Source organism: Trematomus bernacchii, unplaced genomic scaffold, assembly GCF_902827165.1.
Source record: "Trematomus bernacchii unplaced genomic scaffold, fTreBer1.1, whole genome shotgun sequence".
Taxonomy (NCBI): domain Eukaryota; kingdom Metazoa; phylum Chordata; class Actinopteri; order Perciformes; family Nototheniidae; genus Trematomus; species Trematomus bernacchii.
The window spans coordinates 1,325,459-1,345,733 of record NW_022987588.1 but is presented as its reverse complement, the minus strand read 5'-3'; the positions used below and the strand labels follow the sequence as shown (position 1 = coordinate 1,345,733).

General features: G+C 38.0%; 2 protein-coding genes across 2 annotated transcripts in view; one reads left to right on the top strand and one right to left on the bottom strand.

Annotated features, from left to right (window-relative positions):
• Positions 1–14,132, top strand: part of LOC117481180 (multidrug resistance-associated protein 4-like) — an 81,964-nt gene extending 67,832 nt beyond the window's left edge. The window contains exons 31-38 of the mRNA XM_034128769.1: positions 9,107–9,344; positions 9,453–9,752; positions 10,047–10,147; positions 10,789–10,955; positions 11,092–11,271; positions 11,369–11,504; positions 11,605–11,806; positions 12,483–14,132. Of these exons, the coding sequence (XP_033984660.1) occupies positions 9,107–9,344; positions 9,453–9,752; positions 10,047–10,147; positions 10,789–10,955; positions 11,092–11,271; positions 11,369–11,504; positions 11,605–11,806; positions 12,483–12,661 (1,503 nt within the window). The 3' untranslated portion in view covers positions 12,662–14,132. The remainder of the gene's footprint in view (positions 1–9,106; positions 9,345–9,452; positions 9,753–10,046; positions 10,148–10,788; positions 10,956–11,091; positions 11,272–11,368; positions 11,505–11,604; positions 11,807–12,482) is intronic.
• A 1,159-nt stretch (positions 14,133–15,291) lies between these two features.
• The window catches only part of LOC117481220 (glypican-6-like), a 77,037-nt gene continuing 72,053 nt past the window's right edge, over positions 15,292–20,275 (bottom strand). Inside the window, exons 7-9 of the mRNA XM_034128828.1 lie at positions 18,710–18,846; positions 16,317–16,492; positions 15,292–15,497 (exon numbers count right to left, since the gene is read on the bottom strand). Coding sequence (XP_033984719.1) covers positions 15,292–15,497; positions 16,317–16,492; positions 18,710–18,846 — 519 coding nt within the window. The remainder of the gene's footprint in view (positions 15,498–16,316; positions 16,493–18,709; positions 18,847–20,275) is intronic.

Sequence of the window (20,275 nt, the reverse complement as noted above, 5' to 3'; positions counted from 1 at the left end):
ATCTGCTTTCCTGCACAATTAGCCTTCTATAATAAGGCAGCTGCCTGACAGCCGGCAGGGAGAAAGGAGGGAAATCACTGAGTTTCACATGGGATGGATGGATCGTTCACTGCCACTGAAATATAGACTCTCTCTGAGGGGATCCTCTCTCCTACTCATCCCCTACTATTGCTCCTCACATTAGGTCTGAACGTTGTGACAACATGGAGGCTTGCTACTCTTTGTTGTGCCAAGCATCTATTGCACTTTGATGAAGCCAGACAAAGGAGGGGAAGCAGGGTTGGGTGGGGGTGTGGAGGAGAGATAGATAGAGAGAGGAAGAGCACCCATGGCCATAGAGAGATGTGTTTTTAGCTCAGGAAATCTGAGAGAATCAGATGCTGGAGAGGGTAGGATGGCAGGGGATGGCAAGTTTTTCTGAATAAAATAATAGATAATTTCATTCCAACAAAGGCGAGGAAACTATGGGCAAGAGAACAAAATAGCAGGAAGGGATGGAGAAGGGAAGGGGTTTGAAAAGAATAAGAAGAATTCAGTGCTGCTTCTTGCAAGGGAAAAGAAAAAAAAACATTGATGACACCCGGTTCCATTCTTCCGCTCTCCCCTTTCTCTGCTCCTCGCCTCGCAGCACGGCGGGCTAAGCTGGGAGCTGTAATGTCATTAAATTGCAAATGCTTTTTTTTTCATTTCCGACACACACTGTTTACTTATCTGGCAAAAACATATGTTGGAAGGAATCCGTTAAATTCTGCCCATTGCCTTGGGTGAAAGTGCAATAGAAACGGGCCCACTGAGCTCCTTCTGTCGTCTCCTTTTAGCACTTTGCCTTATCTACAAGGCTGCTTAGCAGCAAACTGGCGAGTTCAATGAAAAATGAAGATACAGTGCAAGATTAGGGAAGAACAGTGAGGGGAGAAATGCTTGGAGAGAGGGTCATCCCATTGCAAATGATTTCACTCCTCTCCATCTGCATAAATGACTATTTTTAAGGCATCTCCAGCGTCTGTATATTTTTCTCACTCTGCCACACATTTAATTTCACGCCCCGTGTTCTGAATATGCTTAAATGCATATCTCTGATGCACCTTTAAGCCAGAGGAAAGAGGATGGGGGGAGAGGGGAGGGTACGAAAGCAAAATTAAAGATAAAATGGTGTGATTTGCACTACAAGTCTATTACTTTATGGCATTTACATATAGTTTACCTCTGCAATTCCAAGATTTTTTTTCCTACCACCTTCCTATCAGTATTTGGGCTTGTATAAATATGTATAAATCTTTGTTGAGAAAAAATAGAATTCCTAGCACTGCACTGGAAAGTTTGAAGGGTGCACTTTCTTGCTTCAACTTCTTCTCTTGCTCCCATGAGATTGTCAGCATATCTGCTGGGGGTGTTCTCTCCCTGCTTGCCCCAACAAAGACACAGGCTTCAAGCACTTTGTGCCCCGTGATCCCCAGATACTCCTCCCCTCAGTGGAAGGAGTGGGGAGAGGGATCCTGGGTCAGGGCTTGGCCGTGGCTTTAGAGGAAGGGCCTGGAAATGCAAAGCCTGATGCAGGCGAGGACTAGCATCCTTGTCAAATGAGTGGGTAAACAGCTCTATGAAAACACAACATGAACTGCATGTATGTCAGGAAGATTGTAATAGACGGTATTTACAGAGGACCCCTGACTCCCACGCAGGTCTCTCACATTGACATGATGAATAGTGACTACATGTGTGCTGCTACTGCTATCAGGTGTTGTTCTACAGAGGAAGTTTGAGCTGCGAGTGGAAAGCCCGCCCCTAACAGCAACGAAGAGGAAGGCTGTGAATTGGCCTGGGAATGAAAAGGAGAGAGAGAGAGGCTATTCAGAGCACGATTCCTTTCCTTCATTGTCTGCCCGCTTAGATTTGAATACGCTCACTCAAAGCAGACGAGAAAAATGCTTCAGACCCTCGCATTGTTGGCTTTCTCTCTCTTCTTTTCTATTTGCAATTAAATGCATTTCAAATGGAACAACTGTACAGAAAGCATTTGTGATAAGAATGAATTCCATTGCCTTTAACTTCCTTTGTAATGGCTTTGCAATTTTTGAGCACTCTTATTATGAGAATTGCACAATCAAAACATATCTTTGAATAGAAAATGCCATACAACTTAAGTATTGCTTCATTGAAAATTAAATTGCATTTAGAAATCATTTTTAGCCCCCTGTGTTCCTCATTTCTTAAGCCAATCTTAGTGTTTCTGTGTTGTTGCTTTGTGTGTAACATTGTGCTTTGACAGGACCCTTGTGTCCTGAGCAGTATCATACACGCTGGTCCTGAGCATGAGATGAGATCAGTCAATTAGAATTAATGTCATCTGGTCATTTACAGCTAAACACCCTCCATATGCATTGTGTTTGCTTTGTGTGCAAAGCATCAACTGCAAAACCAATCTCATCCTCCAGACATGAATTTTTGAAGGATTTGAACGCTGTAAATAACTCCAAACCCTCTCTTACGAGGTTTACCCCTGGAGCACTTTGTAACTTATCAGGGCTGCCTTGTGCCTCCTCTAATGCCTGCATTATGCTCAAATGTAAATCGGTAAGCTGCCAGAGAGGTGGGCGGGAATCACTGAAGAAAGAATCACTGAAGGGTCTAGCCAATATTCTGATTGGGGCATAGCAAAATAAACAGTATCGTTTTTTTGTATTTATTTTTCAGACCCAGATGTTTAGTTTTGTTGTTGTTTATGAACAAAGATATACCACACTACTCTGTTATATTAACACACAATAGTTATTTATTGTAACACACTAATACACATTTCAGCTTAAGTAATAAAAAGTGATTCTCCCGCCTTCGGATTATTCTAATATTTGCGAAAGTTTTGAAGGTTGAAGGTTTTAAAATGCCAAGCAACAAAGTAAACTGATATATTCTCAGTGAATGATGCCTAAGGGTCGTTTTGTATTTCTAATTTCCATCTCTAATGGTACAAGAGACTGATTAGTAATTAGGAGAAACTCATTTAAATGCATGTAATGAGCATTATAGGTTTCCCATATACTGCGCACTTCATTCTGATAAAAAATGGATAGCATCTTTGTCAATTTGAACGCATGTTGACCTTTAATGGCAATTAATCTACAACACAGTTCTTCATGCTGCTTGTCCTTGAATTGGCTTTATACTGTAATGAGTTTATCACTTGCATCTTCCAAATAATTGACCTCAAGCATGTTTTGCAGCATAACTATTAATCGTATTTTCCAGTGAATAATTTGATCACTTCGCAAGAGAAGAAGAGAGGGTTTTACAAGTGCAAACTAGTGCAGAGGGATATGTGGCCCCTAGATATTAATTTGGAGATGGATAGGAGTCTTAAAGAGGATTAAAACTCTATGCAGCTAGTCATTTCATACGACAGCATACCACCCAGCCGACTGTATATACTGTCAGTCACCGCCTGGCATGGTTGAAATTTGAAATGGTGACAGTTAAAGTACAAAGATGTCCAATCCTAGACTATTTCATGGCATATTTCTCGGAGCATCCTGAAGGAAATGCAAACTGTTTGGGCCAGTCATTGCAGTGAACCAGGGCCAGCAGGAACAGCAACACTGCCCCCTGTCTACAGACACTGCACCCCCCTCTATGTGTGCACAGTATCTCTCATTCTCTCACACTAGAACATACTCAGAGTGAAAGTAAAGGAGCCATACTTCCGTAGTTACTACAAGTACTGTCAAAATGTTAATAGGAAGAGGTTGTTTTGGACATTTGTGGTTGCCAAAACTAGAAATGAATACAATTAATCACGATAACAATTAATCACGATAACATTAATCATAAAGACCGTTTTATAATGTGACATAAACAGAGGATTATGTACTTTGTGAAAGAGATTCATCAGACAAAGTATATTTAATCAATATAGAGTTCTTAAAAAAATGCCATGCCTGGATTTTTTTTAATGCAAATATTTGATTCCCAATGTTGGAATAATTACAGACATTGGTTGATTACAGGTGTGTTGATAATGTAAAGATAGTTAAATAGCTGTCATAAAGTACTGTAAATGTATATTGCACTTTATGTAATTTACAAGCAATCACATGACCTGTGATATGTTTTAAACTAGCTATAAACTACTTGTTTTATTTTGAAATGTACCTTTTTTTTTGCTGCCTATTCTTTTATAATTTTATATTTGTGTTTATGTGATGTTTCCTTGAGATGATTGGACCAAAACAGCAGATAGGCGACATGAGTCATGACCCATACTCCCTTCTCCTTCATTTTAATAAAAGTTTAGTTGATTTGCATTTTCACAAACACATTACATTTAGTGCTCAATTAAAAGAACAAAAAAAAAGGAATATGAATATGGAGAAGTAAACCAAAAGCCCACCAGGGGTTGTCGAGTGGTCGCTCACGTCACACATCATTAATGAAATAATAGCAAACAAAATCAAGCAAAAACATATGAATTGGTTGCTTTTAGACAGTTTCCAGGACACTGAGCTCAGTTCTCTGTAAATGTAACTGAAGAGGCTTCAATTAAAAAATGTAAAAGGCCTTCTCTTGTTTCGCTACGGGATATTCCTATAAAATGTATGCAGAGTGGGTTTGGTGTTAAGTGCAATTTCCACAGAGCTGTCAAGAAAATGGAAGCATTTCTTTATCCACATGGTAACAGGTATATCATTTAACAAATGAATAATCACCTCTCTTTGAAAGACTATTAAGAGAATGGTTTCATTTGTCCTGCTTCGAAGCACACTATTATGATCACCCTTATGTTAGACCTGAGAAGAGGAACTCTAAATGAATAGACAGTGAATAGATGCATTGAGTTTTATACCTCAGAAGTGAAACGCTCATAAAAAATGTTTCTTTCCACGATTCCTTTGTTTCTTTTATAATAAAAATATCTTTGATGTCACCTTAAAACATTATTTGCTAATAATAAAACGATGTTAATAGTTATTCTTATATTATTATAAACTGATTAGCAGATATTTCAATACAAAATATGTTTTATAATGAAACCCATACTCCTTTCATTAAATACATTAGTCACTCAAGCATCTTGCCATTCGTCTATTTGAGAAGGCTTTCTCTTCATGGCTCTCTGGCACCATCCTGTGTCTCAGGAGGGATAATGGATTCTGTTCATTTACACATTTTTTAAGTCAGTTTTGGGTATAAAAATAGAGACCAAAAAGAACCAAAATGTCTGAGAGAAAAATCCTTTTGTTAAGATAATTGAAAATGACATTGATACTTAAGCAAGAGATGACTGGTGTATTTCAGTGTTATTGGAATTCTGAATATTTTTGAATAAATATAGTGAATTGAGTTTATATATCCTTACAAAACATGTAAAGGCTAAAACTATTGAATAAAATGGAAACATAAAAAACAAGCAATTTGAAAAAAACCTCTAAGATGCTTTATCACAAAAAGTGACTAATCCAGTTTTTATGAATATTAATGTCAGCAAATTATGTTTTTTTTTTTTTCTGTTCTAATTTTGTACAAGAATGACTGATTCTATCAGTTGCTATTCATAATCTCTGTGTAGCATGAAAGTGCTGCATTCAAAGGAATGCATCTTGAATCAGATAAATTAGTTTTAATAATAATAATAATTTCAATTTTTATAGCGCCTTTCAAGAGACCCAAGGACACTTTACAATGGTAAACAAAACAAACAAAATAATAATAGTCACACAGATACACAGGTTTGAAAAAGAACAGGTTGCTGGGTACTGCATTTTAGCTGAGGCCAAAGGTTTGAGTTGTTTTTTGAAAGTGTCCAGAGAGTCGGCATTCCTTATAGTTTTATTTGTTGTCCTCATTTAGTTTGCTTACCTTTTAGGAAGGCATGAATGTCAATTTGATAACATTTGCTTTTATCCTCTCTTTAAGATGATTTGGGTTAGGCTTTTTTACACACACAACATATCATTTTCGTTTCCTTGACAGGCCATGACGTTGATGAACAACAAGTCATTATTCAATTCTTTAGTCACACTGACCTGAGCATCCATTTCCCTCTCAGTTACACAGTTAAGGATATTTTTCTGACATAAATGTGAAATCATTCCTATAGAAACATTGAAATGACTCATTCCAGGAATTCCACTTGCTAATCCTGTTGAGAGCAGTGAACCTCACATGATCACACATGAGTTTCTTCATCAGGCCGTGTTTACGTCTGTCCCATGTGCCGACTCTCATACTGTAAGGGTGTTTCAGACTTGGACTCTTTATCATTATCATAAAAAAAGAAAATGTTATTTTATATCTTTATAGTTTTACAGAACCAGGATTGTTATTATAAAAAAGTTAAACTGTTGCATTTCTTTGCAATTGCAGTGAAATAATGTTCTTATAGGATATGAGTTGACAGAATGATTCGATGCTTGAAAATCAATACATTTATATGATTGAATTATGAGTGTAAAAATGAAGAGGTGAGTTATGATGAGCAGTTAATTCACTTTATAGTTCCATAACAACCGTTCCAAGTAAAAGTGTGTGAAGAACTCTTGTTGGCTTTCTCTTGGTGAAATACAGAGGTCACATGCCAGACATCAGCAAAGCATCAGTCAAAAGGCATCAGGAGTTTGTCCCTTTATAAAGCTTCCTTTATGAGTAGACCTCCTGCTCCTGAACAAAGGCTGATTCACAGAAACAAGTGAAACGCTAAGTATTACTTAGAGGCATCGACAACAATCATGTGCACGCACAGAGATCATCACCTCACACGGAAGTTAAGAACAAGTGATCATGTTTCTTGTAAATCACAAGTGTGGATGCTCGAGTGTGAATCTGTGTGTGGTGACGGATTTCCATGTAAAGGTTGAGATCAGGAAAAGGAGGAAATTAAAATAATCACCTTTGTGTTTTTTATAAATACAATTTGTATGGTTGCTTTCTCTTTCTTAAATTAACATTTACTTTATTACTCAAAAGAGAACAAGATATTTTATAAAACGAATAAAAGCAAAAATAAAAACATACACAAAGAAACAACTAAATACAAACTGGTGATAATACAAGAGAGACAATCCATACAAATGTTGTGTTTGACGTGTCCACCTCGCTGAATTCAGTTTCAAACTGTACTGGTGACGGTGAACACGACACTAGCTCAAATGGCAGCCTTTCATGAATTCTGAGCATCATTGACGTCATTCTCTGAAGTGCTCATTCTCACATTTTCTAGGAATTATTGCCACAGAAGGTGTTTGTTAGCGTTTCTGTTCTAGGAAGAAGCAAGACAGCCTTTTGGTCTGCTCACTGTTGTTTAGGTTTCATTAGGCATGCACTGTAATATAGATGTCCGTGCTGATTGATGAAACAAAATGTTATTTGATGTCACACTGAGCAACAATTAAAAAAATAATCTCAGTTTGAATAGACTGCATTCATGTGTTTTTTAATTGTTTATTTAGTCAATCGGACTAAATAAACAATTAAAAAACACACAAGATTGATTTATTACCTGAGACTAAATCTTTCGTTACCGGTATTCAAATCCCAAAAGAACAAAGGTTTCAGCGATATATGAATCGCTGTGTGATGTGATAAACTGTGATGTGTCAAAAGTATAAACACTTGCTCTACAGTCAAATCTTCCAATTACTGATATATAATGTGACGTTATTAGATTGTTCAGACTGATGCATCAGTGAAGACTTTATATATAGTGGTGGTCTAATGGATAGTGAGGTGAGCTGAAGATTGGAAGGTTGTGAGTTCAAATCCCGCCAGGAACACCACCACTAGTGTGCCCTTGAGTAAGGCACTTAGTCCTTAGTTACTCCAGGGAGAATGTCCCTGTAATTGGTAATTGTAAGTCGCTTTGGATAAAAGCGTCAGCTAAATGAAATGTAATGTAATATATCACCAGATACAACTGGGGAGTTGTAAGAAAGTTAATGGGGCAGGATAAAGAAGACATCTAGATTTTATTACCTCCTTAGACTTGAATGTAAATGAAAAACATCTGAGAAGTTTAGAGGGGAAATGCCTTATGTCTTAAAGGGACACAAGCCAAATCATCAGAACCAGTTGTTTAATCGTATAGGTATTGTGTTGTAGAAGCTTATTTCTTGTTTAACGGAAAAACCCCAGTCTGTAAAAAGGAGTAAAATAGAAGTATTAGTTTAATTAAAATATTGAAGGGAGATAGAAGTGCATCAAAACTGTACAGTATTGTTGTTATGTACTTTTTCATCCCTGCATATAAGATATGGATAGTGTTTGAAAGAGAATACCATATCATTGCTAAAGTTGCTCTTTAATCGCCTCACATGCACATCACAGGGTGTCAGCTGACACCTTTGGGCGAAACATTTGACTAATGGAACAAAAAGATAATCAGATCCAATACCATGAACAATCTGAGTTGATGGTGTGATTAAGAGGATAATCGGCCATACAATTTACATTACTGATTTACTGAAGGGGTTCCGGCCATTTATTCTGGCCCCAAAGAGGACTTTTCCAACTGTTATTGTATTAACATAGCTGTGAATGGTTCAACAAATTCATTAGTGTGTCATTTCTTTGTTGTATTTGAATAATGTCTCCACAGTTGGCGGAAAATCGAACTAATTTGCCAATTCCTTTTTTTTACACTTTTTGCCATTTTACATATAATTACTGCAAACATTCAAGTCTTTTGGTACATAGTGACTTTATTTTATAGTCCCTTTAGGCAGTTTCTTGGTATTCATCCAGATCTTAGTGCAGACCACAGCTCACAGCTCTGCTGTCAGGTGATGATCACAAGACCAAGGCTTAATCCTCCTCAGCTCTATTTAAGCAAGAACAGAAATCACAGGCTTTCTTAATATGCATGTAACCCACTGGAACACTACATGATTTGGCTGTTTACACAGAATTTAAAACTATCACTGAATCTAATTTGAAGATACACAACGGGGGACCGTAGCAGACTGAGATTCCACACTCTTCTGGAGGAACTAATTGGCCTTATTACCGCTGATAGTTGAAGTACAAACTGATTTTTCACAACTGACTGGAGGAAACAAACTGGTGAAATATGATGAACGCTCTGGGTCTTGGTCTGCTTTGTTTGCTGCTCTGGCCTGAGCCTGCAGATGCTCAGTTTCCACGAGTGTGCTGCACAGTGGAGGGGATTGTGTCCAAGCTGTGCTGCCCCGCTCTGGGCTCAGATCCTGCCAATGTGTGCGGCTCTCTGTCGGGGAGAGGAAGCTGCGCGGCTATTAGAGTGGACAACAAACCCTGGGGAGGTCCGTACAGACTGAGAAATGTTGATGACAGAGAGAGGTGGCCCACCAAATTCTTCAATCAGACTTGCAGGTGTACTGGTGAGTAATTCACAATGTTTTCAAACATTTAACTCCATAAATGGCTCATTCTGAACATAAAACAGCATCAACATGATTTAATATGTTAGTTTTCTCTGTGTGTTGCAGGTACCTTTGGAGGTTATGACTGTGGTCAGTGCAAATTTGGCTGGACCGGACCAAACTGTGACCAAAGGAAAGCTACTGTTGTGAGGAAGAACATCCACTCCCTGACCCCCGAAGAGCTCCAGGAGTTCCTCAATGTCCTGGAGCTGTCTAAGGCCACCACCCAACCAGACTACGTCATTGCCACCCAGCACTGGTTGGGACTCCTGGGACCAAATGGAACCAAGCCCCAGTTTACTAACATCTCCATCTACGACTTCTTTGTCTGGCAGCATTACTACTCTGTCCGGGACACGCTTCTTGGTAAAAGACCATGGTCACGTTTCTTTTAAAACTATTGTTACTATTTCCAAAATGATTAGTTATTATGATGTCTGGACCTAATCCATATTTTTTAAAACGCACTGAAAAGTTTTGGAAATGTTGGATTTGTATGATAGAAATGATTTGTGATACATCAAAAGTATGTTTGCTCTAACAAGGATTCAAATGTTTGTTTTACATATAACAGTATATTTAACAGCATGATGTCTTTGTGACATAATGAGGTCACCTTGTGATCACATAGAGCTCACGACACACTTTGTTTCCCTTCAGGTCCAGGTCGTCCATTCAAAGCCATTGATTTCTCACACAAAGGACCAGCTTTCATCACATGGCACAGATATCACCTCCTCAGCTTGGAACGAGAGTTACAGGTATGTGTACACTTTGGAAAACAAGTTGTGTTGTTCTGGCATGACTGGGTGTGAATAGTCTTTTGTCGCTGTAAACTATAATTCTCATTGGGGTGATCAGCTTTGCATTCCTACATGTGTATTTTTGCATGACATTTGTAATCGTTAATTTCTTTTATTATCTTATACTTATTCTTGGCATATCAGTGTCTGATATCTTGGAGGTTGTTTCCAGACCACAGGTTAATACAAAAAAAACGTTCTACAAGTTGTTAAAGTAACAACACAATTATCTAGTTTATCATTCAATAACACTTTGGTGAATACACAGCTCCAGATAGGTGACTCTGAGGAGGAGGCTACCGGCCTTAAATATATGTTATTCACATCAAAAACAAGTGTTTCTGAATGTCCCATACTGTCCTTCCAAGTTAGTTATAATTTGTTGTCAATGTTGAAGATTTTAACGAATCAGACAATTGGTCCAACATTTGAAAAATGCGAGAGAAAAGTAGAGGATATCAAGTGTTTGACTTGATCTAAATTGAAGTGATGTGAAGTTGTTGGGGCTTGTGTAAGGACCGTCAAAAGTGTTGATGTTGATGACCCTAATACATTTTTTTACTAATAATGTAAATTTATATCAAAACATTTGTCTGCAGAGATTAACCGGCAATGAGAACTTTGCGATCCCGTACTGGAACTTTGCCACAGGCCAAAGTGAGTGCGACGTGTGCACCGACTCTCTGCTGGGGGGCCGGAACCCAGAAAACCCGTCTCTCATCAGCAACCAGTCCAGGTTCTCCAGATGGGGCGTGGTGTGTGACAAGTAAGCCCAAAAGCATGATGGGAGAGTAAACAGACTATATCATTAATGGTTTGATAATGATGAAACAATCGGGCACATTAATGCATGTTTTAGTTTTGGAAATCACATTTTAATGTTTCATTTGATTCATTTCCAGTTTGGATGAGTACAATCAGCTCGTGACTCTGTGTAATGGCACCAGTGAGGGTTTCATTCAGAGAGGGATAATGGAGAAGGCAAACACGTCTCTGCCCACCATGACCGACGTCAGAAGCTGTCTGGGAATCAGAGACTTCGACAGCCCTCCATACTTCACCAACTCATCCTTCAGTTTTAGGTACTAAACTCAAAAATGTATTATCAATTATCATTTTAAGTGTATACCTGCTATTTCTTTGCAAAACCCAACAGACTTTGTGCTTTCTGACCCACAGAAATGCTCTGGAAGGGTACGAGAAACCAGATGGTGAACTGGATGATTCGGTCAATAACCTTCACAACCTGGTCCACTCCATGCTGAATGGAACGAGCGCTTTGTCTCATTCTGCAGCAAACGACCCCATATTTCTGGTGAGAATCTGATTTCATGGTTCGCTCTGAAAGGACACATTGGATTTTTCTTTCCTTGAAATCACCACGGTTTCACTTTCTTTTGTTGTTTATTTCGCAGGTGCTCCATGCTTTCACTGATGCCATTTTTGACGAGTGGATGAGAAGGTTTGTTCCATCCAACGCCACTTACCCCGATGAGATGGCCCCCATTGGTCACAACAGGGACTTCAACATGGTTCCTTTCTTTCCTCCCATCACCAACGAGGAGATTTATATTGCATCTGAGGAGCTGGGATATTCTTATGCTCTTGCCCTTGATGGTGAGCAAGTTTTTACTGTTTTGGGAAATACTCTTATTCACTCTCTTTCCAAAGTTAGATGAGAAGATCAGCTCCACTGTATTTGTGTGTTGAATATGAGGCTGGATTAGCCTAGCACAAATACTGGAAAACAGCTAGCATGGCTCCATCCAAAAGTAACATAATCTGCTTACTTACACCCCTAAAGTCTGCCAATTAAACTGTTTACTGAATTTGTCTTTGTTTAATCAGATCAAGATTCTTTAAACGTTTTAAATTCCACCTGAGCTCAGATAAGACTTTAAGGCTATAATTTAGTTCAATCTCAGAATTGTTTTATGCTCATACTGTAAGTGACAAATAGGTTTTTAATCTTTATGAGATAGCTGGTAAAATATTATAATATATAATATATCCTTCTTTAACACCAACATTTTTTTTTTAAGATTGAGAATACATGTTTGTGAAAGGCATTGCCCTTTCTGTTGGGTAGTTGAGTGTTTTCAAATTGGGTTTTAAAGTTAGTTTTGAAGTATAGGTTAATAGCTGAGAAACATTAAGTAATTGTTGTCAATTATAAGCCTCATCAAATCACAATTTTGAACATCTTATCATGAGGACTGACATTTACATTTGTTTTGTTTTCCTGCTGCAAATAGTTCTCTGAACATTTCCACCTGTGCTATATTGTTTTCAGATGAAGAAGGAGGGCCGGCTGTGTTTGTGCTGGGCTCTACTCTGGGGGGAGTCTTCATCGGTCTCCTGGCGCTTCTTCTTATCTTCGTGCTCTACCTGCGTCAACGAAGAAACAGAGGCTTTGAACCTCTGATAAAAGCAGACTTCACAAATAGAAAGTACACAGAGGAGGAAGCCTAGACCTCCGTTGTTCTGAAAAACACTTCAATGCTTTTACGTACCTGAAAGAAATGGAGCAGCCAATGTATTGTATGCCCTACTCTGATGCAAAAGGACAATATTAACCCTAAATATTAACTTACATTTTACTTTGAAATATTAAATCAAATCTTAAATCAGAATCTGAAAAAGAAAGAAAATTCCCAAAACCAATCAAAATGAATGTTTACTTTAACTGTTTTGGTAGCATAGTGAGCGTCTAAAAGCGAAAGCTAATTTACATTTATATTTTAAAATGTATTTTTAACAGCCACTACAAATACAAATATATTGGAATGTTTTTAATAAATATTTATTCTCAAGAACAGTAACAAAACACAAATGCAATCATTTTAATTGCACTGGAAAACAATAAGGCATATTTTCTGAACTAGTTATTCACCCCTTTTAGTTTGAAATAAGAATCAAACTCCAATCAAACGTCCCTTCATTAGTATTTAACTTCATACAGAATTGCATTGATTGTAAAAAAAGGTTGACTTAAAGTGTTTCCTGCTCATTTTATTTGTCAGATAATTTCTCTGACCAGACATTGACTTTTTAAGTTTTATTTAAAAAATATTACCATTAAAAGTTCAATGATACAAAACATAAAAAGGGCATCCTGTAAGACCATAATAAAGAATCCTTTTAAATGACACATTTTTTTCTATATTTTTGTTCTTGCAATGTGGATAAAACTGCAATAAAGAAAAAGCTTAACTAATAATCACTGATATACTGCGAACACTGGTTAATTCCTGGGATATGTAAGCTGAGCTGGCCTGGTGGTTATGGAGCTGGCTCTCAGAGAACAAACAGGCTGGTTTTGTCCTCCCCCTCAGCACTGCCAGGCCTCTCACATTCTCCGTAAGTTCGCTCTGCTGAGGAGCTGCACCGGAGCGTTCAGGCCTGTCCGCTCTGCACAGATTCTCATTTCACAGGTGACTGTGGTCGGCTTCCAGCCTGTCTGTGCTGCAGACACAACCAGTCGAGCTTTACAGATACATTTAGGGGCCCTTTCTTTGCATTTCCAGTAACCACTGTGTGCTGTTTGCTACTTCTTAATAATTGTCTGACCTTTTAAAGAACTGTGCTAATATATATGCAGAAATAGCAACACTTGTTTTTACTACTGTTTTACAGTATGTCAGTTTTGTAGAGCTATAAACACAATGCATATTTTAATCCAAACTGTGAAATCAATTACAGGATACGCTTTGGCTATTATCACATATGCAACAGTTTCAGCCTTCTTTTTGTTACTGTATATTAATATTAAACATTTCTTGAAGTTTAAAAATGTGTAATATTTGTGAAGATATTTGTAGAGTATTCTGAGGATGGCGAAGAAAATGTTACCAAAAGTTAATTTAAGTTAATTTCAAGATTCAAGCAGTGCAAGATTTCCACCTGTGATAGTGATTCTGTATTGACTGGGTGTGCCCTTTATAAGGCAATGTCCAGGTCATGACTTTCCAATATTGTGCCTATAAGGCATTTATAATGTCAGCATGGTATGTTTAGAATAGTTTAAATATCTAAAGACATGAAATGGATAATTTATGTACCTCATATTGAGAGGTATGCTTACCGGTCAATGATGTTGTGAATAATTGTTGAATGCTGACACTGGCTGACTATCTTTATGGAGACAAAATTCAAATAATATAGTAAAAAAGAAAACCATGACATTATGAATCAATCATTATATATTGGAGTGGATTCAAATGTGTTTTCCATCATTACTCTACACTGGTGGGACCTTTTCTGTCTGTAAGTAACTGTTAGCATTCTGTCCAGGTTGTTAACTCCTGAAACAAGCACACAAACCAGCATTATATCAGAATGTTTTAAAGATTGTAATTTTTTGCAAGGGAAATTAGTATACAAAAATGTCAATCTTATCCCTTTTAACAAAATGTGAGTTTAGCACAAGGCGGCTGTTGAACAGAGCAGATCCATGACAAACCAATGATACGCTTAAGCTAACAAACACCATGGTTGAAATGACTGTGAAACACAAGATTAAGCAACACGATTCAGTAAGATTAAGCAACACGATTGTTCTAAAAACAAACATGGATATATGATGATGAAAACATCCAAAATCAATAATTGGCACATGATTTAATGGCGATGGAACAAGGATTCAATTAAAATTTGAGGCAGAAATGTTCCTTCATTTTCTGTCATTATCCACTGTTTTGGTTTTAAAATATGATGTTACCTTATGTGACCACATTTTTCAACACACAAACAATTTTTGCATAAAAAAGAAAAGAAAAACAATCAAAGTGCGTGTTATATTTTTCCACATGGAGAACTACATTAATACCTGCCATATGTGCAAGAAATCTCTGAAGCAGAGTTTGTTGGGTCGGCATCAGTGTTAGATGGAGAGGTGATGCCATCAAATGTCAAGTCTAAGGATGGCACTGCACGATCTTTGGGAAAGTGGGAAATCACGATGCATGGCTGCTCTCTTTTTCAGAGCAGACTCTTCTAGCCTCGAGGCTGGCAGCATGACTGTAGCTCCAATCTGCCCGAATACAAAAACTGCAAAAATAAAATAAAACCCTGCTGTCCATGTTTAGCCGGTTCCTCCAGCATTATCTCCATAGCTGGTGGAGTGCCAGGGCTGAGAGGGCCAGAATGGTTGGCAGCGCTACAGAGGGAGCTCGGAGCGGGGCAGAGTCGTCCACTGGCCCGCGCCGATCAGCTTCCACCACCGGGGCCTCTGAGGCAGCACCGCCCGCCTCTGTGGGGCAGGCTTCTGTGCAGCCGCTGCCACTGCCTGAGCCGCTGCCTTCATCACCTGCAACACCAGAACAAAACACAAGCAGACTGAGTACACCACTGGAAATGTAAACAATAGTCAACAATTCATCCGAGCTGACGATGTGATTACGCCAAAGATTGAAGCCTCTGACGCATAAGAGTGAATGCTCTAGCTATCTGGTTTTTAGGTCCAGTTTCAAAAGATTGTGCAAACAAAGCATTTTAGTGTCTTTAAGCTAACTGTTTTGGCTTTTCTGTTTTGGTTAAAACTCAATTTTCTCATCTACGTCTTTTTCAAACGCAGCTCTGATAAACCCACTGTTCACCCTCTGCCAAGCAACAAGTGGCAGGCAGACAGAGTCAGAGGCAAGCATACTGTAGATCGATATATTTGCTCAAGAATTGGTGATGACCAAAACAGAGCTAAGAGGAGACTAATAATGGGACTTTATCAAGTAGACACAATTTCGCAAATAAGTGTACAGTAAAGCTGGTCTCTGTGAGTTGGATAAACATTTTCTGTATCAAATTCAAGTGATAATATGTTAGTGTTTTATTCACACTGTGAATCTTTCTATTTCTGTCTTCATCAGGTTTTCTTTGACCGTTTTGACATTGACTGTGTTTTTCGACACACTGCCTGTTATTTACTCCCTCTGTGCCTCTTGTGGCTTTACTTCTGTCGATTACTTCCACCTCAAGGTTAGGTACTATTTCAAAGTTAACAGTTTATCAAAATGAGTGACAAGTTGAAGTATGCACTTGACCAGTCAGGTCCAAAAAAAACATTTCCTGCCTTAATACAAAAAGTAGCATGTTGTCAGGTGTGTGAATGGGAAAGGGACAAATTGCTCACTTGAGTCTTGAAAGTAGATATCATTGCCGTTGTAGGCATTTTTCAACTTGTTGGTCATCACCCTGAGAGCCATGATCTGCTGGCGGATTAGGGTGTCAGGGCGGGTGATGTCCACAGCCACCTCAGGGTTATTCACCTGGTTGGTGAGTCCATCCTTTTGGACTTCAGGAAAGTACCTTTTAAGGGAAAAAATGCAACAAATAAAATAAACATAATGTGGCTTGTTAAAAGGAAAAGGAATCCAGTGAGTGTCAAAGAGAAAATAACTTAATTGGTCTATCATTTCCTTTCCAGTGAAAAACACAAGACTTGCTTGTTGACAATTTTTTTAAATGTTCAAAAACATTGAAAAACACATTGGAAAAAAACGTTTAGTGCTTTGGTTTGGTGTAACTTTCACTTTCCCTTGTGTATTGAATAAGGCATGTCATGAAAAATGTCATGGTATAGTATGTCATAATATAGTTGTAGTAAAGTAGGGTAAAAAATACAAAAATCTATGAATATTTGGCAAAAGATGATAGTATAGTATGTGGTGAAGTATGTATAGTAGTATTTGTTGTACTGAGATACAATATTATGAACTTTTTATGTCATAGCTAATCTAATTGTTACAAAAAATGTCATGGTAAAGTAAACCACATCAAATACATAAATAATCCATAGTATGTCCCCCAAAAAGTTGTTGTATAGTATATGTAATAAGAAATGCAGAGAATGTCAAAAACACAAACAGAAAAATGTCAAATATAGTAGGTTATTGGAGAAAACATGTAATGTGGTTATTGGTCTAAACTTGTAGCTGGATGTGGAAACATTTAAAACAAGTGAGGGAACATCTGGTCATGGTCAAGTCATGGTCAAGTCATGCTTATACACTTTTGAGAGGACATTTAAAACTGAAATAGGAACTTTAATACACTTCATATGGGAATGAAGTTCGGTCAGATAATATTTGAAACCATGTTAATATTATAACTTCATGGTTGGAAATGGCGACCTCTGCTGGGGATTTTTATAAATGCTCTTAACTTGGGTAGGGAATATGAAACAGGGATATGTATAATAGTAACACATATGAATTAATTCCACTCAAATAAATATAATATCTCTATACATCAAACTTACTAGCTAACTTTAGCTTGATATGAAGCTACTGGTTAGGGTATTTAAATGCCTTCTGTCAATGTTCTCCTGTCAATAACACTTAACACTTTTATTTTGATAGTATTATTTTAATTTCAGTTCAATCTCTTAATTTGTACTATTTTACTTTTTAATGTGAATTAACTACGCAAAAAAAAACTGGCCTGTTTTCTGTTTAAAGCAAAACAACAAAACTAGTTTTCTAATTTTGAAGAATGGATTATACTTGAGTACACTGACCACTAGACAAAAGGATTATGGAGTCTGAGCTCTCTCACGTGCAAAGAATTATCTTGATCAGAAGTCTGAAGTCAATAAGAACTAGAGAAAGGCTAAGGGTACTGATACATAAATATTATTTCAAACTGGAGGTCTAATTCTCACAGATTTGAGAACAGCTCTCAGAGGTTAGAACAGTGCTGGTGAAATATATCCTAAATGTAATGTTTCTTGTGAGGGTCATGTTCTGACACACTTGTAATATATTTCTTCAGAGTAAGCACGTCAGCTGCCTGCGCTCCTGTCTGATAAATAAGCAGCAGGCCATCATGTGAGGGCCTTTCACAAATTCTGCTGCCCAACAGCATTTCCCTCCATAAGCCCAGGTCACCCTGGCTAAAACAAACCTCTGACATCTCAGTGAGTTATGCAACATTTAATGAACACTGGGCATCATTTATTTTGTCATATATCTATTTTTTCACAGACAATACCAGCCAATTCCAACACTAATCTACAGGATTAAATCACCAGGTTTAGAGTCATTCAAATAATGTAACCATTAAAGCAGGACATATTTTTGATCATACAGCTGATGGTATGGATAAAGGTCGCAAAAATCTATTACCTGGGACATCAGCCATGGCGGTGGGAATTTAGTTAGCTCATGCAACTTTTTCCCTCAAAACATGAAATCAGATCAACAGGGAAGCACCATGCTACATTTTAACGAATGAAAACATATACAATTCCAAAATATAACACTGACAAAAATGCAGAAAGCCTTTTAAAAAGTACATTTGAATATAAAGTAAAGGGTGAATACAAACCAAAGAGGTCACTTCCTATTGTATTGGTTGATGAATAACAGTCAAACTAGGCCAAACTCTTGCACAGCTTTGTTTAAATAAGGTTCAAATCTGGTTATTATTTCTAGGATTAGTCCGATTAGACTGAATTGAACAAACTTTGGACTTGAAGTAACCTTTTGTTTAAGCCTGCATTAGCCCCGGGCTTGGTGCACTCACCTGCCCTTGGTGTGTCCATTCCAGCAGTCCTCATCGCTGGCATTTCCAGCGGTCACTCTGTCCTCCGAACACATCGCCTCGGGCAGGTTGGACCAACATTTCTTTGACAGCTTCAGTTTCTCTTTTATGTCGACCACCTAAGCAAAGATAGGGGTCATTACATACTGTAAGTGGGGAGAGAAACCCTGTTAAATCAAATCCAGTCTGGGTTTCAATATAGCAGTTTCAGCCTTTGAGTTATAGCTGAAAGTGATGCACATATCAAATTCATACAAACACAGACACACAGTAAATAATGCTGCAAATATAAGACGGTACATATTAATTGGCAGCACATTGGACATTTTGTTATTTAAGATATTATTCATCCCAAGCATGAAATAATACAAAAAATAGCAGTGTGAACAACGCGTTTCCTTGACTTCTGATGACAACCGTTCACATACCCAATTCCATTAATTATGCTGTAGCCCGCAAAGCATTTCATCATCATTACTAATTACCAAACATCCTTGTAAAAGCTAGATAAATACTGAAATATCTCCTTGAAGTTTCTAATGACAAATCGTAGGTAACAATCTAGCATTTGTGTCAAGTACGTCCTAACTGAGCTTTAGTCTTTTAAAATCTCTCTGTTACTCATGATACATCTGATTTGAAAACTCATTATAAACCTGCCCCGCCGTCACTTATTACCACATCTTATCAAAGGGATTATAAATCTTGGGATTTAACCCTAAGACATCTTAACTCTTTGACTCCCCAAAAATGATTTCGGTTTAATTTTCCCTCCACGTCGTCTATCGAATGTTTGCATCATGAGAAAGTATAAGACCATGCAGGCTCGCAGCAATCATTTCAGCTTGAATGTCAGACTTAAATGCTTCTTTGCATCCCAGCCATGTGACATATTCAGATATCATTTCCTGACTTGAGCCTGTTGAACTCCAATCTTTCATCAAACACAGAATTTGACATATTTCACTGAAGCTGAGGGAAAGCCTGATAGCAGCAGGTTGGCCCCATTATCTTTTTCCGTCTGACTTGCTGTTGGCTTACGTGAAATTGTGGTGAACCTGAGCAGAACATGAAAGGTGCTGTACTGACTGTGTGACGCTGCTGTAGGCCCCGACTCGGCTTTTGATGTGTTAATCCTGTCACACTGATGCCAAAGCACTTCAGCGGCTCTGATACTGCCCCGAGGGTCAAAGCTACACTCAATGCAAGAGATTGACTGGCAATGTTTGACTAAACCTCACACATTAAGTTAAGTTTAACAAGTGAGAGATTCACCGTTTTTTCCGTTGGCAAAACCTGTAACAAGTGTGAGTTGAACTGGGAATAAGGAACTCATCTTTAGCTTTCTGTCCCCAGAGTCAGAACTAAACATGGTAAAGCAGCATTCAGTTATTATGCTCCAAATATCTGGAACAAACTCCCAGAAACCTGCAGGTCCGCTGCAACTCTTACTACTTTTAAATCCAGGCTGAAGACTTTTCTTTTTGCCGCTGCTTTTAATTGAACTATTCACATCTTAAACTGCACTGTAACTTTTAACTTTTATCC